Source organism: Myxocyprinus asiaticus, chromosome 43 (assembly GCF_019703515.2).
Source record: "Myxocyprinus asiaticus isolate MX2 ecotype Aquarium Trade chromosome 43, UBuf_Myxa_2, whole genome shotgun sequence".
NCBI lineage: Eukaryota > Metazoa > Chordata > Actinopteri > Cypriniformes > Catostomidae > Myxocyprinus > Myxocyprinus asiaticus.
Genome location: NC_059386.1, coordinates 32,262,034 through 32,278,119, shown reverse-complemented (window position 1 = coordinate 32,278,119; position 16,086 = coordinate 32,262,034). Strand labels below are relative to the sequence as shown.

The 16,086-nt window shown below is 39.9% G+C and overlaps 1 protein-coding gene across 1 annotated transcript in view; it reads right to left on the bottom strand.

Annotated features, from left to right (window-relative positions):
• LOC127433339 (seizure 6-like protein) overlaps positions 1–16,086 on the bottom strand; it is a 54,587-nt gene that overhangs the window by 19,847 nt on the left and 18,654 nt on the right. Inside the window, exons 2-3 of the mRNA XM_051685144.1 lie at positions 3,064–3,522; positions 1,068–1,207 (exon numbers count right to left, since the gene is read on the bottom strand). Of these exons, the coding sequence (XP_051541104.1) occupies positions 1,068–1,207; positions 3,064–3,522 (599 nt within the window). The remainder of the gene's footprint in view (positions 1–1,067; positions 1,208–3,063; positions 3,523–16,086) is intronic.

Below are 16,086 nucleotides of genomic sequence, written 5' to 3'. Positions count from 1 at the left end.
AGGTTAGTAAATGTTATCATCATATCTCATGAGGACAGTGTGTATATACATACCAGACTAATAGGAAGTATTTTAATCCCTTGAGAGGGAATATGTAACACTCACACACACTCACAGCAGGCCTTTGGCTGTGGATTAGAGTGGTAATTAGAGATTATATCACGGGTTGAATTATCCGCAGAGGGAGAGCGGACGTGGACATGGGATTAAATCAGACTGCATGTGGGCACTGTGGCAGTACGGCTCCAGCAAGCCCATGTCTCTCTCATTAACATCTGCCTTTGTGCTCTCTGGGAAAACACTGCTGTTGGTCCAAAGTGATTGGTGAAATGACAGAACCAGCCACTAGATGGCACATTGGACTGAACGCAGTCACCTGTATCCGAGGGTGCCGGGGAAATGTGCTAGGCACAGGGGGAATGGGATTTCATTGCAGGAAAAAAGCTTGTTAGGCAGCAGATTGCATTTCCAGATAACTCCCTCGGGGCCACATGCTGTGCTTGGTGTTCTGCAACGGGTTATTTGTTAAATTACACAGTCTGTTAGCATATCAATTTAACAGATTCATGCATTAAAAGGTGCCCATTCAGTCAAGGAAATCTAGCGCAGTTAGTCATAATATGAGGGCAGTAAAATATCCCTAACGGAAACTATGTCAGGACCACATGAAATTGCTTGACGAGTGCAGTTTTCATTCTTTTCATTCATTGACACATTTGCTATTGAAACAGGAAGTTTGGTTGGGATACATTGAAGGGCTTGTTCTTGTTTTTAACCCAATGGGCTTTAGTTACAGCCATGAACCACAATTTGCTACCTGCTACTCGGTTGCAGGTGGTGGTATTAGGGGAGGGGCTTTCTTGGACAAACCTCATGCTCGAGCCCCTTCTTTACGGACAGCAAGGCAAATTTGTTTATCCTTAACAATCTGTTAACCATTTCCACTTCAAGGACTAGGTGGACATGTGAACTTGTGAAACTGTCCTTTTGATTCATGGGATTTTTAAATAGGTAAATGTCTGAAACCTGATAGTCTGAAAATAGAGAATGACCCCGTAAAACCATACTTGTAGCTCCACGCCATAGCCAGTGTACACGGTCACTGTGTATGTGCATTGCAGGAACACTCCTTCAGGAAGGGGTGGATCATCTGAAGAATCGATGTAGCCTTCTGGGTCAGTGAAATTGACCCTGCAGTTTGTTACAGCTGGAAGAAAATGTCAGACATAATGTTAATGTTAAAAAACCCTGCAGTTTGTCTGAGAATTGCTTGTCTCAAGGAAGACACATGCTGGTTGAAGGAAAACTTTCTAAAAAAGGAGATTCGACGTGGAAACCCAACAAAAGTTGAAGAAAAGTAAACCACATCAAAGTCTGCATCATGTTATCTAGCAGTAGTTTTCTCTGCTAAAAATACCTGCCAAGGCCGATATATTTGCAATGCAGGTTTGTGGTGGTTAGCTTTGTGCTAGTCTAGCTGGTGGACAAGTATAGCTATGTTGTTCACAGCAAAACTAAGTTGGGAAACCTGGTCAACCAGCATTGTCTTTCTGGTGATACTGGTTGACGGACTGATGGAATAAACAGATAACTTCAACCTAGAAAAAGCACCTAGAAGTCATTTATTTTCAATGAGATTTGGCAATCTGAGGCAACATGAGCAACAGAGGCCATTGGAGTTGTGACAAAGTTGAGCATAGAGAGCTTTCTTATGGGGCGTTTTCATAAGATGCGTTCAAAACAGCTAGACAACTCAATGGAAGAGAATGCAGGAATATTTAGATGCAATTATTAAAAGTTGGTCTAAAAACGAGACACAATGCTAAATGTGATGCAAAATGCAACTTGCAGTGGTAACTCAACTTCCAGCGGTAAGGAATGTGATAAGCAACATGATACGAAACGCGCTTTTTGCGTTGTCTCACGGTATGCTGCATTGTGTCTCGCTTTGTGTCTCGCACCACATTGTGTTTCTTATTTTGGCTTGCGTTGCCTTCTCGAGACACAATGGTTAGAGACATTGTCATTCATATGTGTATGGCTTTTACAACAGTACTTTAAGGGGATATATTTAAAGACGCAACTTTTCAGAAAGGGTTTTACAATGCAAAATGTCTAACAGCTGAAACATAGCACACTGTCAGCAAGCTAATTAAAGAACCACCGTTAAAAATACCACAAGTACATAAGTAAAAGAAAAACTTTGATAAACTAGTCAACCTCACTAATCCACTACTAACCGACCCTAGCCTTGTGCAACCCCACATACACGTAGACGTATTTTAGCTTCGCTATACGCATGGCATAATTTAAATTCATTTAAACTGACTGATCTCAGTTCAGGAGACTCTGTCCTCTTAGTAAAAGGTAACACTTTCGACGTACGGAGACATGTGACAAAAGAACATGGCACCATTCACAGCGGAGTTTGTCTTTGGGAGAAACGGCAACAACCCTACATCTGGTAAGAAACCTAATTAAATTTTTACATTGAAACCTGTTTGAGTCAGAAAATGAGAGTCCCTAGTTTCATCTGATATGCCATTTTTTCAATTTGAAAGATTTATCGTGAATCGCCACGCTGCTGAACGCAATGCACACTAATGTGTACTTTAACACATATTTTCCTTAGAAATCCTATATTTACTGTGCATTATCACACTGAAAATCAATGGGTTCATCCAAAAGCTAAAAAAGTGGCTTTCAGAGGCTTTATATGGAGTTAGGATGAGGTGCATTTCGAATTGTTCTGAGACCAGTGCAGACAGACAGCACACTGGAGGTTAAGCATTCACTAAATAGGGAGCAAGGGAGCATCCTATAGCTTTCTTATGCAGCTAAGTGCATTCACTTCTAAAATAATTTCACAACTTAGTCCCACTGTCCACATACTGTCGGTTGCCATCAATTTTTAGGAAAACGATTTGCTCTAGAATTTGTTTTGTTTTTTGCATGTTTATTAGGCGCTACTAGTAACAAATCTAAAAGTGAAATGGAAAATGCACACAGCAGTCACACTCAGGTCTCAGGAGGATAGTGACCCATCGTGAAACTCTGCCTTACCTGAGGTGAAAATGGCAGGTGTTGCCTCAGTGTTCACAGTAGTTGGAACAGCAGCAGTGAATAAAGGCTTAGAGCCAGTGTCGGGACGTAGCGTTGGGGCATCGGTATCCCAAACTGGAGTTGCGACGTCTTCCGGGGGTTCAGTGGGCAAATCATCGGCCGGAGGTAAAGTGGGGTGGGCAATGCCACTGTACACAGGGATCATCTTCCTCAAGAGGGGCTGGTCAGGGGACAGGGCCTCTGCTCTGGCCCCCAACCCTATCCCCAACATGGGCAACATATCAGGGGGTAAACCGCTAGGAAGGGTCACTCCCTTCTGGGCCAGCAGTTGGTCCTTATGAGACAGAACCGACTCGAGGAAGTCCTTCCCCATGGAGGCAACTCCTCTGGGGGGTTCTTTAGGGGCTGGTACCTGCATCACCGGAGCAAGGCTGGGTGTTGGGATGAAATCCAATTCATCTGGGAAAAGAGAGATAGTTTGAGAAAGGTTATAGGGGGAGAACATACATTCCTCCATGCAAAGACAACCTATTAGGAAAAAAATCCCAAATGCGATCTCCTTACTATTTCCTTTGTTTCTCATAGACAGCAGTTAGACGGAAAGCAAATGGAGCCTTTTACTTTTTCTGCTTCTCAGATTTGACCCTTGTAATATCACATGTGTCTCTTCTACAGTTTCAGAAGAGATCTTAACAATGTCACAAACTGTGCTCAGATTAGCCAGGATTCCAAATTCAGCAATAAAAAGTCGAAGATCTCAATATGAACTCCTCAGATTCTTCCATAACAAAATTATCTGACCTGTCCTATCCACATTAATTTTATAGCTCTGTCCCCTTGTGTCTGTATACTGTCAACAATTGTATAATTTGCTTGTTGAATCATATACTTAAGGTATTAAGCTTCCCAAGTGGTTGCTAATAGAGATAGAGTGATATATCGATTTTACCAAATAATCAGTGCCAATAGTTGCTTTTTGGAACTATCGATTATCTGTAAAAATCTATCCCGATAGTTTTTTATTTTTTATTCCTTCGTATTCTTCTGTGGCTGGTGCTGGAGGATTCTACATTTATAACAAATTAGTTCTTCAGTATAACAGTAATAAGCCTCTAGACTGACAATATTCATCCATATTTTTATCCTCATTGCAAATGTGATTATTTTGATTAGATAAGTCTCTGTCATTTCGGATTAAGAGTCCCGAAATAAGAATATATATATATATAATCGGGCTTGCTCATATTTCAGCGTTTTCTGGTTACTATTAGTTACACAATAAAATGCATCTGGAATTGTATTAATTTTGGACTAGTGTAGCCTCTATGTCTGTGAATGTCATAATAAGGAAAGTCTAAGAAAATCTTTTACTATTCTATAAATCGATTTTATAAACTATCGGCTTTTTAATAGTTTATCAGCCTTTCCACCACCTTAGTTATCGGTATCATCAAAATCCACTATCAGTTGACCTCTAGTTGCTAGGTGGTCACTAGGTGGATACTTTTAGAAAAGTAATAGTGCCACATGATTTGAGGAATCAGGACCATAGCAAAAATAGCACCAGACATGTTATATGGCAGAATTTAATACTTAGGTTAGGGGTTTGTTCAGTATAAGCAATTGTAAGTTGCTCAAAGAGATTCTTGCCGTAGAAAAACAAAAACAAAAAAACAATTACGCCATTAAGTCTCCTGAGCTATGAAAAGCAACCTCTCAGCCATAAAATTTCACTCTGGGAAAGCATGTTGCCCAAACACATAATTGCATAAGTGTAATGATATGCATGATTTGCGACAAGGTTCTGGTAAAGTGCAGTTAAATAGGCTGGCGTTGCTGTTTTCAGTTGGGCCAGATGTCAGCTGTATCACTGATGCAGGTTCAGTGTAATAAAGGTGGGAGGTCAAGCTTGGGGTGGAAACTAGTTTTCACAGCACTATTCTTGGTCTGTCTGGCTAAGTGGACCATTGCCAAGCCTGTGAGTTATTATAGCTCTCTCTCTCTCTCGCTAAATAAGGTTTGCCCACGGTCCTTCATAGTGAAAATGGTCTGGAACGCAAATGAAGCGTGTCAGAAAAACTGAAAGAAATGCACCGAAACGCATCTCCCACGTTTGCTAATATGTCGAGCTACATCTCCTGCACATCAGCCCACACTGTAAACGCTTTCTCTCTCCCACTGCAATGCCTCGACCTTTCATTTTCTGCCGATATGGTGTCAATTAAGCAGTTATTTGCTTTTTATACATAAAAGTGACATCCATCTGTCATGCCTGTGCTTTGGAATTTGGACTTCAAAATAATTAGCATTTTCTGCACTATACATAGGCCAATATACAGTGGGGTCCAAAAGTTTGAGACCACATTGAAAATCTAGGATTTTTTCCCCTGTGTAAACATGGAAATAAACACAGTTTTAGGATTTAAAAACATTTTAAACAAAGTAATAATGAAATAGGAAGAAAAAGTATTTAAGAATTTCCATCTGTGACACTGACCATGTTAACTTACAGACTGATATCACTGTGAAATTGGTGACAGCAGGTTAAATGTTCTGCTGCAGAAATCGGTCTGTGCTCAATGAAATTCGAACCACTGCCCCCAGTGGCTGAAGCTGGAAGTGTTGTTGAGGTGAAATAGCCACAGGGTGGCACCAAAAGTTATTTGTAGTTTTCGTAGTTAACAATGTAGTAAGAGCTGATCTGTTCAACCTTGACATCAATTTGTAGCGAACCTGGAAGGTAAATTCACCATGGGTTCCCTTAGGAAATCCCTATAGGTTTTCTTTTTCCTTCAAGTTTTGAATAAAATAAGGTCAGTGGTAAACATTACTTGAAGATACTTAGAATTTTGTTCTACAAAAAAATTACACACAGTCATAAATCAAACATGAATTTTTAAGTTGCCATGTTTTTAGAAAATGTATGTTGCTAGCAAGTTGTGAAATAAGGACTACAACTACCACAAGCATGTAAGTGTACGTGCAAAACGACAACAAAGGTTTATCCATTAAGTGTTCAGTTTGAGACTGAACATAACCATTGTTTGTCAACCTCTGCCAGTCATTTGATCTATAGAGACAAAATGTAGCTATTTTTCCTCATTGTTCTCCAGATCTCTTTTACTGTGTTCAATTGCTGTTGTATGCTGTTTGACTTTTATTTATAGCAAGTGGGTCAGACAAAACCAACATCATCTAACTCAAAATATGAGAGGTTGTAGGTAGTTGGGACAAGAGACCTTATCTACATTTGGAAAAACTAGACAGAGAGAATGTTTTGAATGGCACTATTTTTTTTAAACTGACTATTTTGCATAATTAACAATTAACTATTCCACCATCACCTGAAAGAAATAGCTCATTTAAAGCATACACATTAAGGCCAGATACATACTCTATGCAAGTACACATTCAATGATTAGAATGCTTGGTGAACACATTGCAGCACAAAGTCATGTTTGTATATACTTCCACTAACTTCCCAGGCAAGATTTTCTGCAAACTGCTCCGCCATGACAGTGGTTGACCTAAAAAAGAAAGATTTACCATAGTAGAAGAGTTTACGCTAATGAGTCGGTTTATTTGGATATCAGCGTACTGATAATTACCAAAAATCAGGAAACACCGCAAAAAAACCCATGCTTATATGAGACTTGAAATCACTGGATTATTGTCTGCTTTTTACATCAAAACTTGGGATGTACACGAGTAATCAGCTATTCTAGCACTCGTTCTGCACCAGCTAGTCGACTTTTAAAACACTACTCGAATATCACAAATTGATGTTTCTTTGTGCATTTGCCTGTCGTGAGCAGTGCTTAATACTGTACTTTCTTTCTCAGTCTCTCACCAAATCTCGCAGTTACAATTGAGTCAAATGTGCGAGCTATGGATGTGTGTCGTTGAGGTGTTGGATGAGAGAAGAAGATATGATGGCATCTGTGCTTTTGAAAGCAAAGCCTAGTATAGCACTAGTAATACTTGTAATATTTTAATTCTTACTGAATTCTACTCTATTGATATTTGGTTTTTGTTGGAGTCATGCAAACCAACGGACGAGGATCTGCTTTTATGGTGGAAAGAAACTGCGAAGCGGTACGAGAAACTCCGAGGCTTATCAGACCAGTATGTGTGTATGTGTGTTAAATCTCTTAACACAGGCAGAGCACATTTTATAAAAAGCCAACCTTCACCTGTTGTTTTTCAAAATAATAACATGTGAAGTGATAAAAACATTCGGTAGACCCAGAATTTATATTAGTGTACTAGCCCAATGCCATCAGCTTTGGTTTCTATGTTTCTACACTCCTGGTGCGTGCATATGTTTATGTTTTTTCATTTTTATTAATGCATATTGTTTATTTCAGCATACAGTAGTTTGTTAAAGTTACCTTATTTTAAAACCATTCTTGGTAATGTTTGTGAATAAAAAAAATATATATATTACTTGTTATTTGTAACTTACATTTTAATTTACGGGTAATCGATAACTAGTTTTTTGGGGGTTAAAGTACTTGACTACAAAAGTTTTTGAAAATGCCCATCCCTAGTCAAAACTTTAGCAGTTATGTGCACAACAGTTGTGCACATTGTATAAGCCCATAAGAATGATGGTAAGGGTGTTTACATGCAACACGAAATCGGGGTAATGGATAAAAACTTCCCGAGAAAGGAAAACTGTTTAAAGAGTTTATATGACCTAACACATTGTCGGCTCATTAAGCGTGATCAGTGTAATCAGTGATTGAGATTTTAAACACTCAATATCCCTTGTGGCAACAATGAATTGTATGCATAGAGTAAATTGTGTAGAGTATGTTTTCGCCGTAGCATCCTACATTAAAGCTCTTTTTCAATGTCTGCAATCTCCAAATACAATTTAGACAATTTGCCCCCTGCTGGGAGTCATAATGCACAATCAATTTGTTTGCAATTTTTTTTTTCCTTTATCTCTCAAATTTGGCATGCACAATTCCCAATGCTCGTAAATTCCTTGTGGCACAGTTCCGAATCTCAGTTGCACAACTCACCATACGCCCCACCGAGAGTGAGAACAACCATATAGTGATCACGAGGAAGGTAACCCATGTGACTCTACCCTCCCTAGTAATCAGGCCAATTGGTTGGCACACCCTGGATTCGAACTCGCGACTCCAGGGGTGGTAGTCAGCATCTTTGCTCACTGAGCTACCCAGGCCCTCACAAAACATTGTTTATTATAATCATAGCACTAGTTGTAGCTGTTGTGGGTTTATTAGGTGTGTTTTGTTTGCAAATATGTGTGTAAGCGCAACGTTGAAAAAACTGAGCTAGCTAGCTAGTTGCAATGTCAACGATCATTTCTGACATCTTTATTTACAAACATCTATTCTGTAGAACTAGTGGGAGTTTAGAATGCAGTTAGATAAAAATGAAAAAGTGATGTGAGAACAAACAACGCAACAAAACTAGAAGGCTCATATTATAATCAGAAAAGCTATACTGCAGGCATGCCACATCATAGACTTCAATCACCAAAAATGTCTAGGACATTATTTTCCCTGCTATTCTGAATGATAAATGATCCTTTTCACCAGTTAGAAATTGCTCATGTCAAGCAGACACATTAACAGCCCGTCTACACTTAGAGTGAGCCACGCGTCACACAGTGTCAGTACGCTTCAGCTGGCCCCATGAATGGCAGCAAGTCTATGCACTCATTCACAGCTACGAGATAATGAGAGCCCCAAACACGGGGCCGCAGGGGCCCAAAACTGCACAGCGATTACTAAGGGCAGAGCATCTTAGAGCCCCTATCCAAAACAGCAGAATGGAAACTGATTGAGAAATTAATCCTGTGGCTGTCATCAACTTAAACATCCCTCTCTTTCTTGATGTCTCTCTCTCTCTCTCTTCTCTTTATCTTGTTTCCTTGACTCGGTTTCTCTCTGTCCCTCTGCACACTGCTTATTCTGTCGGATTATGACTCAGACAGCTTTTCCTAACAGTGACGACGGAAACAGAACAAATGCGACTCAATAAATGGCCAGCGATGAGAAGAAATGCAGAAAGGGCAAAAAACGATGGCAGCTTATTCATGCAAAAAATATTAATATGTCTAAAATTGACCCAAACGAATGTTGTTTTAAGCTGCTGTGTGAATGTGTAAAAAATACCATAGTATTTCCATGGCTTTTTGGACATGTTACCATGGTAATACCATGGCTTTTCTAGACTACCATGATGTTAATACCATTGTATTCTTTTAAGTACCTTACCTTACTGTACCAATAAAATACAATGTTTATGAATATGAAAGTATACATATAAAATATGGTATTTTGATATGTGAATATTACTCCATTTTACTCACAAAAAGGTACCATGGTATTTCCAAAGTGTTATGGACATGGTATTATGGTAATAGCCAAGGCAGGAAATGTGGGGGGGGGGGGGGGAGTTTGAAGTGCCTTACCTTACAGTGCCATTAAAAATACCATGTATATGAATATAATGGTCATACCATGAAATATGATGCATACTAAAAGTGTGATATGTGAATGGTATCTACAGTTGAAGTCAGAACTTTACATACACAGGTTGAAGTCATTAAAACAAAATTTTTAACCACTCCACAGATTTCATATTAGCAAACTACAGTTTTGGCAAGTTGTTTAGGCAGTAGCGGTTCTAGCTTGTAGCTTTAGGACATCTACTCTCTGCATGACACGAGTAATTTTTCGAACAATTTAAACAACTGTTTACAGACAGATTGTTTCACTTTTAATTGACTATATCACAATTCAAGTAGGTCTTTTTGATAATCAGTTATCGGAGTAACTTAACTGTGCCTTTAAGCAGCTTGGAAAATTCCAGAAAATTATGTCAAGCCTTTAGGCAATTAGCTTCTGATAGGCTAATTGGAGTCAATTGGAGGTGTACCTGTGGATGTATTTTAAGGCCTACCTTCAAACTCAGTGCCTCTATGCTTGACATCATGGGAAAATCAAAAGAAATCAGCCAAGACCTCAGAAAAGAAATTGTGGACCTCCACAAGTCTGGTTCATCCTTGGGAGCAATTTCCAAATGCCTGAAGGTACCACGTTCATCTATGCAAACAATAGTACACAAGTATAAACACCATGGGACCACGCAGCCATCATACTGCTCAGGAAGGAGACGCATTTTTCTCCCCAATTTGGAATGCCCAAGTCCCAATGCGCTCTAAGTCCTCGTGGTGGTGTAGTGACTCACCTCAATCCGGGTGGTGGAGGATGAATCTCAGTTGCCTCCACATCTGAGACCGTCAACCCGCGCATCTTATCACGTGGCTTGTTGAGCGCGTTACCGCAGAGACAGTGCGTGTGGAGACTTCACGCTATTCTCCGAGGCATCCACGCACAACTCATCACGCGCCCCACCGAGAGCGAACCACATTATAGCGACCACGAGGAGGTTACCCCATGTGACTCTACCCTCTCTAGCAACCGGGCCAATTTGGTTGCTTAGTAGACCTGGCTGGAGTCACTCAGCACGCCCTGGATTTGAACTCGTGACTCCAGGGGTGGTAGTCAGTGTCAGTACTCGCTGAGCTACCCAGACCCCCACAATACTGTGGTATTCTTAGACATTTTAGTAGCATTACAATACCTTGGTAAATGAAGAATAAACATCTGATTCCTTCAATGAACCATGGTACTGCCACAGTATTGTTTTGTAAGTGTTAATATTGTTAAAAAGAAAATATACAACAACTTGGGCTACATATGAACATCAATTACATTTAAATAATTCAGAAGAGTTTTATGAAATATGGCTCATAAATAAACTCCTATATTATATGTTTTCTCTGGTTGCAGATGAAGCTTCCTGTCTCAGTAACCCTGGCCCATCGTCTGCACGTCTCTTGAAATCTAGGAATATAATTCCTTTATACAGAATCCTTTGATATTCAAACAGAGGTGAAAGAGGGGCAATCATGCTGCACAAAAGTCTTTTCACCAAATGCACTTGACAAGAGGAAGATCCCAACCAATCCAGATCAGAACAGAACCCCATGATTCTGTCATCTGTGAACAAATGCTTGATGGTTACTACCCTGCTTGCCTTTTGTGTGCCTGGATCAATTCCAAAGGCTGCGAAGAATGAATCTGCCAAAATCAGAATAGAGGCATTCACTTGTCATAATTGCAGCCTAGAAAGCAGATGGAGGACTTTCAGTTAGATGCCATTGCTGCAACAACCTGGAGAGATTTCTATATATTTCAACAAATCAGTCTATTTACCTCCACAAGACAGTTGAGTCTTTATCAGCTAAAACAAGGCCGCAATCATACAAAAAAGGATATAAAAATAAACTATGAATGACTTTGTTTGACCGAACTGAAAAACTATCAGCAAAAAAAAAAAAAAAAACCACAAACCTATTTTTTAAGAAACCTTTATATTTTGACAAATCACAGTCTATTTACCTCCACAAGACAGTTGTGTCTTTACCGGGATGTTGCTGAAAGCCAGCAGCAATCTTGAAAGGGAATTAAAGTAAACTACAAATGACGTTATTTGACTAAACGTATAAACTATCAGCCAAAAAACAATGCAACAACTTGGAGATTTGAAGACACCAATATTTTCTGACAAATGACCGTCTATTTACCTCCACAAGACACTTGCGTATTTATCATGATGTTGCTAAAAGAAGGATGCAATCATACAAGAAAAGGCATCAAAATAAACTACATGATGACGTTGTTTGACCAAACAGATAAAATATCAACCAACAAACAAAGCAACAACCTAGAAAATTTGAAGGCACCAGTATTTTCCTATCGGAGAATTTCAGACATATTAATATTGGTATTTTTATCTCCACAAGACACTTGCGTCTTTATCGGGACATTGCTCTAAGAAGGCAGCAATCATACAAGAAAGGGCAATAAAATAAACTACGAATGACTTTGTTTGATCGAACTGATAAACTATCAGCAAAAAAAACAACACAACGACCTAGAGATATTTGGAGAGACCGTAACTTTGACAAATCAGTCTATTTACCTCCGCAAAACAGTTGCGTCTTTATCAGGACGTTGTTAAAAAAAGGCCGCAATTATACGGGACATGGGATCAAAATAAGGTATGAATGACTTTGATTGATCGAACTGGTAAACTATAAGCAAAAAGAAAAAAAGAAAAAAACCTAGAGAGATGTGGAGAGACCAATGTTTTCCGACAAATAAGTCTATTTACCTCCACAGGACAATTGCGTCTTTATATTTTTAAATGCCAGCAGCAAACATACTAGAAAAAGCATCAAAGTAAAGTACGAATGAGTTTGTTTGACCAAACTGATAAATATCACACAAAAAAAAAAAAAAAAAAAAAAGAAAATGCAACAACACAGAGATATCTGGAAAGACCTTTAATTTCTGACAAATCACACATTAATTACCTCCACAAGACAGTTGCTTCTTTATCAGGACGTTGCTAAAAGCCAGCAGCAATCGTACTAAAAAGGGCCTTAAAAGTAAAACACGACCAAACTGATCAATATCATTAAAAAAAACTTCACAACAACCAAGAGAGATTTGGAGAGACTTTTATTTTCTGATAAATCACATCTTAATTCCTCCACTAGACACTTGCGTCTTTATCGGGACATTGCTATATGCCAACAGCAACCATACAAGAATGGCCATCAAAATAAGCTAAAAATTACTGTGTTTGACCAAACTGATAAAAACAAGCTCGCAAATTTGAGCAGATCTTCCCACGCGCTTCCACATCTCCCCTGTCTTCACAGCATCCCATTATCACCGATTAGTGGTATGACTGTGCGCTGACTCATTAAAGGTGTCAATGATCCCACAATAGAGAGCAAGAGTAACAGAGTGTTTGTGAAAGGAGGGACTGCGAGATAAAGAGGGTGGTGGATGGGGGTGGGGTGCTTGAGAGAGAGAGAGAGAGAGAGAGCGAGAGAGAGAAAGAGAGAGAGAGAGACTAAGCAAGAGCTTGTGTTTCTGGGCAGAGCACATAAAGGCCACACCCATTGGCTGTATGGATGCAGGCAAGAATTCCACGCTTGTCAAGGTTTGAACGCATGACTGAATAGAACAACATATAACTAACCTTGACTATTCAATCTGCACATTTGTCTGCTTTTATGCCCTTCCTTTTTGGACTGCCGGTGACATTCTCAACTCGCTTTAAAGCTGACAAACAGACAATTACTGTCACCGTAAATTCCTTGGGGCGCATTCCTGTCCGTTCCTATTAAGTCGCTGTGGAAAAGAGCAAATGTGAATGCTACATCCCTTATAATGAGTACAAGGTACAAAACATCATACTTTTTAGGTGAAAATTTGCTAAATAGCTGCCCATGAGAATTATAAACCCCAGGGCGAAGTAAAACAAGCATTTAGCGCGAACATAAGCATGGTAATTGGCATGTTGTAGCAGACGGCGTTCACAATCATCAACCTTTATACCTCAAACGGTTTTTCTTGGAGCCCTGCTGCACATTCTGGGAGGGCTGCAGTAGTGGTTAGTCTGTAAGAGGGAAGCTTTGCACTCACTGAATGTACATGACTGCTTTGGGGGACTCTTGCAATCACAGAAAAGGATTTTTATTAGTGGTTAACTGATATGTGATTTTCATTGGCTGATGCTGATATCTTAAGATCAAGGTGACTGATAAAATGCTGATATACACTGCCTGGCAGTATTTAGTTGGAATGCCTTTAGCTTTGACTACGGCATGCATTCATCATGGCATTGTTTCGACAACCTTATGCAACGTAACAACATTAATTTCCATCCAGAGTTGCATACATTTTTTGCCGAGATCTTCTATTGATGATGGAAGAGTTGAACCACTCCGTAAAGTCTTCTCCAGCACATCCCAAAGACTTTCAATGGGGTTAAGGTCAGGACTCTGTGGTGGCCAATTCATGTGTGAAAATGATTCCTCATGCTCCCTGAACCACTCTTTCACAATTTGAGCCCGATGAATCTTGGCATTGTCGATCCGGAATATGCCCATGCCATCAGGGAAGAAAAAAATCCATTGATGGGATAACCTGTTCATTCAGTACATTCAGGTTTTCAGCTGACTTCATTTTGATGCTGCATAACTTTGCTGAGCCTAGACCTGACCAATTGAAACAAACCTAGATCATAACACTGCCTCCAGAGGCATGTAGAGAGAGCACCACGCGTGACGAGTGTGCTTTCCTTCTTACCCTGAAGCACCCATCGCTTTGGAATAGAGTAAATCTGGACTCATCAGACCACATGACCTTTTTCCATTGCTCCACAGTCCAATCTTTATGCTCCCTAGCACATTGAAGTCATTTTTTCAGATTAGCTTCACTAACAAGTGGCTTTCCTTTGGCCACACAGTTGTTTATTCCCAATTCTGTAAGTTCTCGTCGCATTGTGTGTGTGGAAATGCGCTTACTTTCACTATTAAACATAGCCATGAGTTGTACTGTCAATTTTTTACGATGTGACTTAAGCGAGTGTTTTAGTTATCTCCGATCACGATCATTGTGAGTGCAGTGGGCACAGGCTTACACAAGCTGGACAGTTAAAGACTGGAAAAATGTAGCCTGGTCTGATGAATCTTGATTTCTGCTAAGGTACACAGATGGTAGGCCCACTGCAGCCTCAGCTTTCTGTTCTTGGCTGACAGAAGTGGAACCCGACATGGTCTTCTGCTGTTGTAGCCCATCCGCCTCAAGGTTCGACGAGTTGTGCTTTCTAAGATGCTATTCTACTCACTACAATTGTTGTAGGTGACTGCCCCAAGTCAAAAGAACCCACCCTCAATGTCCTAGATATGGAGATTTTTTCGCACTTTCTATTGTCTGCCAAAACAAAAACTGTATGTTTATCTCTTAGAAGAGTAAAGGCCAAAACATACTCTATGCAAGTACGTGAAAGCTGATGCCAGCGCTTGGCCACCGCATTGCAAACACGCGGTCCGGTTGACCATGCTAACGCAAGATCTTGTGTTACCATGGCAGAAATAAACCTCAGTACTCAAGGGGGCGATAGAGTTTCCTTCAAATATCTGTGCCATTAAACTGGATGTGTTATTATTAGGTAAGTTGCTATAAATATATTGACTTTAACTTGCTAAACAATATTGTCTTCAAACTGTTGCTCCGCCATGACAGTAGTAAAGTTGAAAGAGAAAACACAGTAGAAGTGGAAAGTTCACACTTATCTCGCTATAGCGCCCTTTGTGGCAATGCGGAGAATGCAACACCTAGTTGCGTTATGCATGCGTTGCAAGATGTGTCTGCATTTATTTACTTAAGTTTCGGCCCTAATAACGCACTTTCTTCTCAACAAGCTGCATGATTTCAGATATTATTTATGTCCATAGCATAAACAGTGCAGCAATTAATGCACCTAAGTTTAATACTTAGAGTTAGGGCTTTGTCCTAATCCTATGTAGTATGTGCTTCATCGGCTATCAGTATCTTACCTCATTAGATATCAGTATATTAAAAAATGTCAATATTGTTGCATCCCTAAATACTGTTTTTCTATCTACAAACGATTTCATGGTAATTATGTTTTAACTATTGATCGCAGCCTCACATTCCACATATTAATCTAAATTCTATTTTTTAAACATCTATATGGTGACAGTCATTTTCCCCAGGGACCATTGTTCTGGCTCACTAATTTAAACTCCCGCTTCATTAGCAGTGACAATCAGCCCAGAGCTCAATGGCAGTTACAGTGGCTATCACTAGCACAGGAAAATCACATGAGGGGGGAGAGAGAGAGAAGACCAGGGACCAGAAATAATGATTTTTCTCCAATGGAAGCTAATGAGAGCAGTACAGACAGTAACAGACATTGGGTCGATGATGCAGGACGGTCGCTACATGCCCCCATTGGGTCAGCTGAGCCCTTCTCCGATGCTAAACTGGAGCATACATTGATTGCACTGGGACAGGTCTCATAGAACATCATTGCTGCATAAATACTGTCCCACTGTTGCAGTACTTGCTGTGTGTTGGGGGGGGGGGT